Genomic DNA, 12,955 nt, shown 5'->3' with positions numbered 1-12,955 from the left:
AAAACTTGTGCCTTACTTCTGCATTGAGGTTTGTTTGGCTTCAACTTCCAACCACTGGTTCTTGTTAGGGACTTTCTCCACTAGGTTCTCTCCCCATGAAGCTACTTATACATCTTAATCATATCACCTCTCAATATTCTTCTTGGCAAACAGATTTAAAGAGCTCAATCTCACTGTAAACCATTTTCTGCAGCCCTCGAGTCATTTTTGGTGCTCTTTTCTGCACCCTCTCCAGTTTTTTCCAATATCCTGCTTTCTGGTATACAGTGCCCCCATTCTGTAAGCATGGCCTGCCTTCCTTGTTTCTAGATGTATAAGTATTTGGCTGTATTAAAAACACAATTTGTTTGAATGGCCAATTTACCAAGAAATGCTTATAGTTCTGTATGACTGCCCTCTCATCATTATTTACCACTCTGCCAGTCTTTGTGTCCTCCACAAGTTTTATATTTACTTCCAGATCATTGATGAAAATTTTGATTAGCATCAGGCCTTGTACCACCCACTGTGGAATCCCCCTATAAATATCTTCATTCAGTGTTGTTTCCCCATTGACTAATTTTTTAGATTAAACAGTTCTTAATCCGTTTAACATGTGCTCTATTGATATGTATAATTTCTTATTTTTTAAAACCAGAATGTCTTTGGGTACAACGGTTCAAGTATATTACATCTACGCAATTACCTTTATCAACCAAACTTGTAGTCTTAAAGAATGAAGTCAGGTTTGCATGACAAGACCTATTTTCCATAAAACTGTGTGCACTGGCATTAATTAATTCCTATTCTTTAAAACAACTGAATCCCTCAGCTTTGGGAAGTTAGCTCTTTTGAAGCACCAAGTATATAAATTACTGGTTGGACTGTGCTCTATTTGCCCATATTGAATGTAATCAGGTCACGATAATTGGTCCCTATGCAACCTACCAATTTAAATTTCTGTCACTAATCTTTCTCCATCATAAAGAGGTGTAACAGACACATTATCGTGGTGCAATACCTTGTGTGTTAGAGACATTTGTTTTTGTAAAAAACCAAAGCATAATGATATTTCCCTACTGGCTACATGAGTCCTCCAGCATGTCTCCCAAACTGAAGTCCCCCATAAGTTTTTCTTTCTACATTGCCTGAAATGCATAAAAGAAATAAGTACAACTCCTTAAAGAAGGAAAAGTTAATAAGTAATGTTGCTTGGCCCTATTAGCCTTTTTACAATAGTGCAACAATACACAGCTCTTATAAGCATTTTCCATCAGTAGATCTCAAAGTATTTTTTCAAATGCTAAAGGTTGAACTGGACATGCATTTTCAAACTCAAATTCTCTTTTCCTCCTATTCCCATTTGTCCTTTCATCAACTTTCTTCTGTAATATTGTCACCAGCATTATTTTTTCCTTCCTCCACAGCTGTTTTTCCTTTCCTCTAAATTTCATACACTGTTACTTACCTCCTTCCTATTGTTGGTCTCCTTTTTTCCCCCATCTTGATGTCTTTCCCATGGCATACAGAGTTCAGTTAGCACCCAGGCAGTTGCTAAAGGATTTGACAGCAGGAATGAAAACTGACTTTAAAAAATAAAATGTAATTCAGTTCAAAGTGGTTGCACTGACCCATGTTATATCAAAGTTTACATTAAAAGTTAATGTTCAGAAACATTTAAACTAGGCATAGTTTTTAAAATAGCCAATAGTGGGAATTATGGGATTAAAAAAAAAAAGGGGTCAAAGATAGTTTTCCAAAAGTTTCTGTGCCCTTCAAATTGTCATGCTGTTCAGCTCTCATGGATGATAATGGGGTAAAAGCACTAGGCATCAATGCCAATGTGTGAAAATCTTGTCAAACTATTATTATCCTGAAGTGTTTCTTTGACTAGATGGGCCAACTGGGCTTTCCTGTTTGATATTACAATAGCTTGGTGATAACTGATCACAAACTCATGCTAGTAAAGCTTGAGAGATTTAGGGATAATATCTTCTTGTATGAAAAGGATTGGGCATATTAAGATAACATGGAATGATGCAGCCAGAAGGTAAGCCTGAGTGAAACAGTAAGAGGGTGAAGACTTGGGGGAGAGGGAGAGAGAGAGAGAGAGAGAGAGAGAGAGATCACAGTTTTTTGCATCCCAAAAGGTTTTTCATCTCTGGATAGTTTAATGATAATTAAACTTCTTTTGTTGCCGTACTGAAGATCTCTTGCAAGGTTGAACTGGCAATTGCTTTGGCTAGGAGAGGAGACGCTTAAGGGAGCTGAAGACTGGTACTCCATCCTCAGGTACCAGACTGATTAAGACCCAATATAGAAATTAGGTAGGGATTTAAGTAGGAAATGAGACAAGCCATTATGCAGGGAAACAAATGGTCAAGTGCAAAGCATTCTGAAGGACAGGCGGGTGGTGTTTAATGCTAGTTTTACTCTTTTTTGATGTTAAAAGCTTTGCCTGCAGAATTAGTTTGATAGTGGGAAACTTAAGCACTATGGCTAAAATTTGCAAAACCAAGTGACTATATTTAGGTGCCTTCCTTCAGCCACTCAAGTTTGAAAATTTTGGTCTAACAGCTTTATGGGGGCCACGTAAGGACACTTGATCCCACAGTCACCTTGTGGCTGACAGGGACCTCTATCATGACATCAGCTCCTTGGTCACACATTACAGAATGGCATCAGGGAGTTTTCAAGCCTTTAAGGGTTTCTTTTTTTTGCCTTTCCTCTCTGGCTGTCAATAGTGACACTGAGATATTCCTGTAGTATCACAAATATGCAATGTGCCACATTTCTTCCCTGTCCCATACTTCTAGTCCGTAAAGCCACAAACCAAACAAGCACAGAGCAGTGTGTGGGATGGAGCAGGGTGCAAAATTAAAACATCTGCTTTAAGACAGTCAGACTTTCCACTCAAATAGTGCTATATGATGCAGCTGAAACGGTGGTGGAACTAGTCTTCTCTGTGCTCAAATTTCACATATCAGTTTGCATCCTCCAAAGCTGAGGTACTCAGTAAGTTTACTATTGTTAAAACAATATTACTTGGAACCTCTCCCATGTTCTCACTCATTTCAGTTTCAATGAACTCCTCATTCAAATGCTGGGATTAAAAGTGGTACAGGTATCATTGCAGTAACTACTGTTAGGAGGGGCTGCAATGGCATTAGGTTGGAGAACATCTTCAACCTGGCAAAACTGAAATAGTCCACTAGTCTTTGTTTGCCTAACTGGAAACACAGAAACAATGTTTTAATAAATTGCTCTAATATAAACAAACCTACAGAAATTTGAGTGCATATGAATCAGCCACAATCAAATCCTGCAGTCTGTTCTCCAATCCATTGCACACTAGACAAAAATAGGCAAGTACTTCTTTTCCCCACAGTTTACTTAAAATTACACACATGTATTGTTGTATGTTTAGATGTTTTCAAAATAAATCTAAAACTCTTTAGGACAAAAGGTAAACTAACGTGTTTGTAGACCACTCCCTTCTCGCCTCCAACTTCTTTTTTTCCTAGAACATCCAAACACAGAAGTAGAGTTAACATTATTTCTTTAAGTCGAAAACAAACTGGAGTCCATTTTAAGATACTTAAGCAAAGTAACTTTACAAATGTTTATTAAAAAAAAAAGGCACAATGTTAATAGTCTGAGGTTTTAATGACCAATTCTTAAGAGGTTTGAGAAATTGAAAGAAGGATCCACAATCCTAATTAATTGAAAGCTTGTTTAAAGAACCCCAGAACAGCTATTGGCATTTTTCAGTGTGCTTGACACTTGACAATGATACATATGAAATACATTTGTTGGTGAAGGCAAGTAAGGCATTTCATTAGTTTAATGATTTACAGTCAAAGAATCTCACATGCAATATAGTAACTTTTCCATCAACAACACACTTGCATGTTTTAACATTTTAATCCAGGAAAAAATAGAGTAATGGGGAAAACTGGTTTACCAATGAGTTTCATAAATTTAAAAAAACAAAAAAACAAAAAAAAACAAAAACAAAAAACATTTAAAGCTCTTTGTCATCAACTTCCTAAAACAACATGTACATGTTCTCTTTAAAATGAGTTCTCATTAGATGCATTAATATTTGAATGCAGAGATTTGCAGGTTTTGGCAGGAAAAAAGTCTGTGCTAGTCCACATTATAACCTTATGTAAAAAGGTTCATTTGTTTACTGTATGAATTACTGAAATTCTCCAGATTCTCACCTGATGCACTTTTAAGTAAAATCGTCTCAGTGTTTTGTAAAATTGCACAAAAACTGAACATATATTACAAACAAAATCTCCTCGGTACAGCTGGTCAAACTATTCATTGTAACCAGTATTAGTTACAAATCTAAGCCCCAATCCTTCAATGACAGCATGTAAGCAGACTGCTCTGCTTGTATGGAACACCACTGACATTACTGGGGCTCCATACAAGTGCAGCAGCCCCTGTGTGCTATTAGCTGCAGGACTGAGGCTCTTTTCTGCTGAATCGTGTGGACAGTAATTTTTAGGAATTCTGTTTAGAGTAGGGTGACCAGATGTCCTGCTTTTAAAGGGACAGTCCCATTTTTGGGGACTTTTTCTTATATAGGCGCCTATTACCCCCCACTCCCTGTCCCGTTTTTTCATAGTTGCTATCTGGTCACCCTAGTGTGGAGTGCTCTTGATTATCCACATTGCAGAGTTACCACATAGTTAGTTGTATTGTTTCTGCTTTCTGACGGGATGACCAACCTTTCAAAAGCAAAACTGTAAATAATGACCTGTTAAAGCTTTCAGGTGAGCAGTTATGGAAATGTCTGTCAATCCCAACTTGCATACAAATTAATTCCTGGCAGCTGTTTGAATACTCACAAACACCAGAAAAACTCCCAGCCAAATGAAGAGCAGTCAATGTAGGGTTCTGATTTGTAAGTCAGGCTTTTCCTTTTTTGATCAGCTCAATTTTAGTTAATTGGTATGAAAAGCAACTTTGAGACTCTGAGGGATGCACTAAAGCACACTGGGGCTTTCTGGATCTGTACCAGACAGACATAATGAAGAAAAATGAAAAAAAAAAAAAATCTTTTTTTTTCCTTAGAGGATAGATACAAGTACCTCCTTCCTGCTAGCTGATCCAGGCAGCTGCACAGACTATTGTCAAATACACACACACACACACACACACACACACTCACTCTCACTCATTTGGTCAAATATTTCAGATGACATGGCTACTTTTTTAACCTATGTAACAATTTGCATTCAGGTGCCCACAAAATGTAAAATTTACTAGAATTTTTTTTTTTTTTTAAACTTCACTTTCAAGTGAACTGTAAGGGTGTCTTCACTGGTATGATTACCCAATTTAGGGTAAGCATAGGCAGCACACAGCAGCGAGCCTCCCAATCCTGGTCAACACAGTTGGGCTCCTGGGACTTGTGCTACCGCATTAAAAATAGCTGTGTACAAGTCACAGCTTAGGTGGGAGCTCCAGTTTTGGAGCCCACCCACCTCTCTAAGCTCCAGAGACAGAGTACTAGCCTGAGCTGCAACTTCAAAGCTCTGCCTCCACTGCTATTTTTAAGAGCACTAGCGTGAGCCTCACTAACCCAAATCTGTCAACCCAGGGTGGGAGACACCCTGAGGTGGGTGGTGTAGACGTTCCCATACAATTCTACAATGTTAGAGCTGTTTCAGAGTAATGGTACATTAACAGATCTACAGATTTTTTGAAGGGGTAAGGAAAGGGGGCTAGCCATAACAGTAGTCAGTTCAGATACACACCAGTGATGGTTCTTGCCACAAGAGCAGAGTTGAGAATTAAAAGGCACAAGTTGTTTCAGAACATCACTATTTTAAGGCCAACTGTCAGTGGGCAACATTGTGATGCACAGGGCTAACCACAGAAAAATGCTCAGGTATTTGAAAACATCCCTCCCATCCTTTCTGAGGATATTTCAACAGAACTATATTTTTTTTCCATGCAATTTTGAAACTCAAGCCCCTACTGTTTACATTGTGTTTTTTCAGGCAGATATGCAGGTTTTCTATCTAGTTTTGCTGTTCTTTTCTTCACCTTGAGTTTCCCTGGATTATTTCTGCAAAAGAGTTCGCTGAACTGGGGAAAAATAAAGAAAGAAATATACAAATAAAATAACCAAATCAAGCTTAGTACAATTCTCCATCAATATACGAGAATCCAACTTGTAGAACAGTGATTCTTTTAAAAGTGTGAATACTCTAATCTTAGTAAATAAATAGGCATTTGATATAGTGGGGTGGGCTGAGGCCCGATCTCTGTAAGCAGAATTCTGCTTCCAAAAAGAGTGGTGGCAGCATGTTTTTGCACCCAGGAGTAACCTGAAGACATAAATTTTAGTGACATATATGGCTACCTAATTTACAACTGCAGTCAAGTATTCAGAAATACAACTTCTACGAACTTCCCCTGCAATTCACTGTGTATGCAAAACAAAAGGCGTACTTTTGCAGGCACAAATTGTGTCTACAAGGGTGACTTTGGGTCATGGGAAGTTTAGCTTTATTTGTGCAATATGCAGTTATAATATATGCAATATGCAGTTATAGTAAACTCAGACTGGAATGTAACATCTTGCACCAGCATCTAGGAGAAAATGGTCAGATATCAATGTATACAAAGATTTTGGTTTTGTGGGGTTTTATTAAACCCCTAAAAAAAAATATCACTAATTTTATAACAATTGTGGCATATCACAACCAAGTCCAGGAATCCTAAACAAAGTTTAAACTTTTAACCTACTCTGTCTATAACTCATACATGAACCTGAATTTTGCAGAGCTCTTACAGTATTATATTTATCTAGCTTACAATGGTAACCTAATCCAGGATTTTATAAAAGTATATCTCACTATGGCCAAAGGGATAGTTAAACTAAAATATGACGACTATCTAGATATTTTAAATCTGCTCCTCTTTTGAGCTAATATAACCAGATTAATTTTAAAAGGACTAGAATTAATATCTGTATTTAAACCATTTGTCAGAATAACTAGTTTGAGGTGGATATCCAGAACTAGCTGCACTCTCAACTTCAGGAAACAGTTGGAAAGAAAGGTATCTGCTTTATAGTTTTAATAAAAGAACTGATAATATATTACAGAAAAGTTTATACAAGAGATCTTGAACCAGCTAATAAGTCTGTGGGGACAAACTGACTGCACTGGAGTAACAACTAATAACTTTGCCCAGTTTTAAAAAGCAGAAAAGGCCTAGTTCTGCTCTGACACTGGTTTTAAACTAAGCACACAGGAGGACATGTATAGTTACTCATAACCTACACTCTTGTGAGAGGCTGAACTTCATTTTAAAAAAAAAAAAACACAAACAAACATATGGTACATGCAGAATCCTCTCCAAAACTTCAGTGCTTTGCTGAGTACTCCCACTCATCCCTTCATTAGCCAGTCAGAAGGGGTGAAACTGACAAAAAACAAGTTTGTTTTCTGGCTATACCACTTCAACAATTCCCTAATCCAAATTTCTCTAGGGCTTCTTGGAGCCTGGTTTCCTATTCTGGCAGTACCTCATCAATTTCCCTATCATTTTAAACAGTCATGTCTGCATTGCACTACAGAGTTGGAGCTCACTGAAAAAACTCTTAGCAGACATGATCAGACAAAAAAAAAATAAGTTTGCTGTTTTATGCTTCTCTTTTATAAAGGATTCTTTGTGGTGCATAACAGTATGCTAGTCAGTTTAACTTTCCCTGCCTCCAGCTTGCTTTTATGTAATTGCATCTTTGTTCAAATACTGTTACCCTTTTATTAATGCCAACTCTGGCACAACTTTATTGGTCTAGTATCAGACAGCACAGCTACGGCTCCAGTCAGACTCCCAACACATTCCAGTAAAAAAAAAAAAAAAAAAAAAAAAAAAAAAAAAAAAAAAAAAAAAAAAAAAAAAATACCAGCCAGCCACCATTCCATATCATTTTTCAAATAATTGATTTAAAGTAGCAGCTTTGTTTTCTTTCAGTTCACAATTCTGATTATAATACCCATTTACATTCCCACTACTTCCTTACACATTTTAATATTACAGGTATTTCATCCAACCACCATAAAGAAAAAATGCAAAGGGTTATTAGTTTGCTTTAGTTCTACATTTTTATCATCTAATATAAATGAAACTCAATTTGAAACTTGTTTCAGTCCAGAATTAATTTCTCTTGCAGTTATAAACACTTGACTACAAGAATGTATAGTGCAAGTGATAAGTCTCTTTAGGAGATTAATTTCTGTGACTCAAATCCACACAGATTCCTGCCAAAAATTCTGCTCTTCCCTCCAGATCCTTTTCTTACCAGGTGGCTCTGCATGTGCTCCTTGCTGACTTTCCATATTAACATTCTCTTGATCTCCTGAGATACAAACATAAACATTGTAAGACATCAGGCATTTGTGTTACCTGCATTTACCTAAGACCGGTAATGGCAGATACAAGAGCAAATGTGAGAGAGGCTAGGGATGCTCTGTAGCAAACCAACTTAAAAAGGTAAGGCCTGCGAAACCACTGATGGATGGGTATAGCCTCCTTACACTGACTAGGTGGCAAAGTGATCATCCTCTGGAGAGGCTTCTCCAGAGGATGGCCACTGAAAGCTTAGGTGCATAATTCAGAGCTCCTACAATAGCCTAGACAACTAAAAGAAAGAAGAGTGCCACCAAGACCAAATGAAGCATTAAGTTGCACCCAGTAACTGTGTTATTGCCCTTGCAAGTTATTTGGGGGAAAGTTTTGTGCTGTGTGACTTTTCATGTTGTATCCTGGCCTTCATATCCTTGGTTTAGGAAGACAGTGGGGGGAGGAGAGAGGGATAGAAACCAATGGTGGGAAGATGAACATCTCAAAAAAGAATAAACTCTCCTGTGCTGTTATTAGGAGCCTAGTGTGTGGGAAACAGCTGTGTATCTAGTCTTCATAATTCCCAAAGTGTGGGTTAGCCTGGGCCCACTAGTGACATTACAAAGCCAAGATAGTGACTCTATTGTTAAAGTTGAAAGGCAGTTTCCACTGTAAACATTCCGCTCCCCACTCCCCATTTCCTCTAATTTTCTATTTTTCCCCTCAAAAGTGTTGCGTAAACTCTCTCATGCTCTCTCTTTGGCAAGTAGAGAATTTTTGGAAACATTTGAGAGTCCTCAGTCCAGCTTTTTCTGGGCTATGGGATGGGGGGAGGGACCTCCTACTTAAAAAAAAAAAAACAAAAAACACCTTTTTTTTTGCCAAAACATCTCAGATTTCTTAGTTTTAAGCCTCCCTTAAAATAAATTATTCCTTCATGATGACTGCTAATGCATTGGGCCATTAAAACTGGCTGATATGTTTTATATTCATTACTAAATTCCCTATAATCTTTCTAATTAAGAGTTACAACAGATCACAAAGGAGAAAAACTAGTTAAAAATCTTACCGCTTGCTTTGAAACAGAGTTTCTTCTTCTGGTAAGCAATGAAGCTAGATACTGCTCCAACAACTGCTACAACCACAGCACTTATAATCCCAGGTATCACTCCCTGAGAGGCTATAAACAAGACATTTTTTTGCTAGATATGAGGACAGACTTGGCTTCTTTCTCAAAAGATATATAAACTCTGAATGTTTCCAAACAACACTAACATTTAAGTAATCTTAAACATTGATTCTGCCTTCTTTTCATGGATTTTGAAGAGTCAAGCATACATTTAGAAGAGATAATTTTTCAGTAGTTCATCATGTTAAGCAGCATGAGTGCATTCCATTATGGCGATAGACATGATCTGAAGTACATTCATGCAAAAACGAGTGAGCACTCTGATCTAAATCTTGTGAAATGCTGTGTACAAGGTTCACATTTTCTATTCTAAGAACTCACAGTTTGACCCTCAGAAGTATTCAAAAAAAAAAAAAAAGTGTCAGGAATGAAGCTGTTTGAAGTAAAAATACTAGATTTTGAATAATATTTTGAAGCTGAAAAGCACCGCCAGTGCTTATTAGCACTATTAAAATTCTAAACCTGCAGACAATAAAAGGAATTCCTGATGTTAGATGTTTAACTTTTTAAAGATGTACAGATACAATAGATATACGAAAATCCATGCATTTACCCTCCGCCTCTCCTCCACTCTTGGGATTGGTATCACCTTCACCTGTAAGAACAAATAATTTCATTGCTAGAAGAACTTTTTAGAGAACAGCCTTACCACAATGAGAATCCACGCTCTATGTCAATGCATCATGCAAAATAACCCACTATCTCCGGATGCTACATTAACAAAGTCAATACAATGGAAACAGACTTCAAGTTTAACTAATAAAGAAATTACACAAAATATGTTAAAAGACTATTCAGGTTGCAAAGTCAAGCACTCAAAAGTAGGAAATGCCAGACCTAGGGTTGCCTGTGCAAACTTAATTCAACCTCCTTGGGTGTATTTATTGTGATACACTCATTCATTGCGTAATCACAGACCATTTTTCTCTACAGGACCCTGCATCAAATGCATAGTATGAATGGTTCCCATGGAATGAGTAGCTAAGTCAATATTTTATCTTATTCTCATGGTTCAATGTAGAGCCCCCAGGCCTAATTTACTGCACACCATTCAAACTCTTCTTTAAACACAAAATTATTAGATTTCCTCATGGGATTTTCTGTGGTGCTTATCACCAAATTATTTAAGTGTTTCACAAACATTAACTTAGTTTCACAACAGCTCTGTGTGGCAAGGCAGCATTAGCATCTCCATTGTACTGATGGGAAACTGAGGCTCAGATATTAAGGATACTAATTTTGAGTGCCAGAATATTTAGCATTATATAGCACTTTCTATGCTCAAAGCTCCACAGCTCCCACTGACTTCAGTTGCAGCTGTAAGTGCTCAGCACCTCTCCAAATCAGGCCCCAGGGTCTCAAGCTGGGAACCTAGAAAATGAATAGAATTAGTGACCACCTGTGAAAAGTTTGGTTTAACTCTGTGGCAGAGGAAGCAATAGAATCCAGTTCTCCTTTGCAGCATTCAACTGCCTTAACCACCACAGACTTTCCTTTCCGTTCTTGCAGTCCCCTGCCTCATTCACTACACACCTTCCAACTTCTGTAACAAGTAACAGCCCTATTCATTAGGAACTCCGATTCATTCCCAGAGCGCCACCCGTCCTCTGCACTGAATGATGCAGATATCCTATGTGACCGTGCAATTGAAGTCTATCACAGTGCACAGGCAACCTTAGTTCTGGTATTTCTTAACTTTTGAATGATTGACTTTGCAATCTTAATATTCTTTTAACATGGTTGTGTGTATAATTTCCTAGGCATCTGAAAAGCAAGCTGACACGTGAATTCCATCAGATGACACCACAAAGGCTGGAACCTTTAAATTCACCACACAACCTCTGCCATTTGAGCTAATGGAGTAACTGGTAGCAGTAGTAAGATGTCATCCTCTCTCTGGACGAATCATCAGATGGTGAGGAGACACTCTTTGCCAGTGCGTTTCACAGATATCTTCTGTAAGCAGGGAATGCTGACACTGAGGAATCTCAGGTGCTGAAGGTGTGTGCTCTAGCGGGCACAGACCCTTCTGCCCCATCCTCTCTAACCTGTCCCAGTCCTGTCTCTTTTCCACACCTTACTTCTCCTCCTACCCCCAAGTTCCTAGTCTCCATAGCTTGTTGTCCCAAACTATTTCTTCCCCACCCCGACTCCAGCTCTTGTCCCCTCTGTTCAAGTCAGGTGGCTTCTTCATCCTTGCTGCCAGCACAGAGAGGATAGGAGAGAGTCTCCATGTGCCAGGTATCAGAACTGAGAACCACAGCAGTTGGGAGCAGTAATCACAGGGAAAGTCCTGCTCACCCACTGAAGACCTTGGCTGCTGATGTTCTCTGCACATGAGATTCTCAAGAAAATTTAACTGCAAACTAAAGTCTCTACTGAGAGTGTGCAAACAGATTTTTCAAAGGCTTATAACTTGGCCAAATACCAGTGGGTTTTTTCCCCATGGGAACAGCAAGATGCACATTCCTGGCACCAGTGCTATTCCTATGCCAAATTTCAAGTCTCTGTCCGAAAGCAAGGCACTAGAGCTTCTCAACAATGGCTGGGGAATTTTTTCTTCCAAAAGCACTTAAGTCCTATTTTCAGAAGGGACTTAGGCTTTTAGTAACCTAAATCTCAATGAAAATCAATAGGATGTAAGCTCTTAAGTCACTAGACATGGTGCTGAGGTGCATTTGGAAATTTTCCCCACTGTGAATACTGAAACAAGTACCACTTTCACATCATTGTAGTTTTAAACCTATTGTTTAGAGTTCCTGAATCAATTCCACCCCCTTGGATCATCAGTTTTTCTGAATGAACAAAGTACATAATGGTTAAATTAGAAGATAACAATTTCCATGCCTCAAACAGACCAGGACAAAATCTAGCATTCCTAACTCATTTTAACCGGTTTGTGACACAAAAATCTATGGCAAAAATTAGATAGCAGTGGGTTTCACTGTGAAGTATTGGACATTACCTTACCCCTTTTTTCTGGTGGAAGTTTACCATCAAGCAAGTCTTCATCCTTAAAGTTCCCTGTAAGAGTAAATAAAATGGTTATCCTTTCTTTTTAAGTGTTTATATCTGATCTTGACTCTTCCATTAAACTACTAGGTCATGTTCATCCTTGATCTCTTAGCTTCTATAAGCTGATAGGAAACTTGAGCCATCTGAAAAATAACTATTTGGAACATGTGTGTCAGACATTTATCTGTGACATGCTGAAAACTATGTTTTACTTCATATATGACAGAATCCAAGGTTTAAGGTAGACTCTCAAGAACAAATTTAGTGCAATGCCAGAACTACTCTCCTCCACTAGTTTCTCTCTCACCCATAAAGGTATATTAAAAATTCAGCTATATTATCAGAATTTCAAAATCCAAAACACTTTAGGAGTTTGTGATTTCCATAGAACATATT

General features: G+C 38.0%; 1 protein-coding gene across 2 annotated transcripts in view; it reads right to left on the bottom strand.

The window, feature by feature from the left end:
* Positions 1-3,566: 3,566 nt before the first annotated feature.
* Positions 3,567-12,955, bottom strand: part of LOC119845380 (CD99 antigen-like) — a 36,280-nt gene continuing 26,891 nt past the window's right edge. Inside the window, exons 5-9 of one of the 2 annotated variants that reach the window (XM_038377618.2) lie at positions 12,515-12,568; positions 10,098-10,139; positions 9,425-9,535; positions 8,315-8,371; positions 3,567-6,087 (exon numbers count right to left, since the gene is read on the bottom strand). In XM_038377618.2, the coding sequence (XP_038233546.1) occupies positions 6,062-6,087; positions 8,315-8,371; positions 9,425-9,535; positions 10,098-10,139; positions 12,515-12,568 (290 nt within the window). In that variant the 3' untranslated portion in view covers positions 3,567-6,061. The remainder of the gene's footprint in view (positions 6,088-8,314; positions 8,372-9,424; positions 9,536-10,097; positions 10,140-12,514; positions 12,569-12,955) is intronic. The other variant, XM_038377627.2, reaches the window with a different exon arrangement.

Source organism: Dermochelys coriacea, chromosome 1 (genome assembly GCF_009764565.3).
Source record: "Dermochelys coriacea isolate rDerCor1 chromosome 1, rDerCor1.pri.v4, whole genome shotgun sequence".
NCBI lineage: Eukaryota > Metazoa > Chordata > Testudines > Dermochelyidae > Dermochelys > Dermochelys coriacea.
The sequence above is the reverse complement of the archived record's forward strand: the minus strand, read 5'-3'. Positions and strand labels throughout refer to the sequence as shown.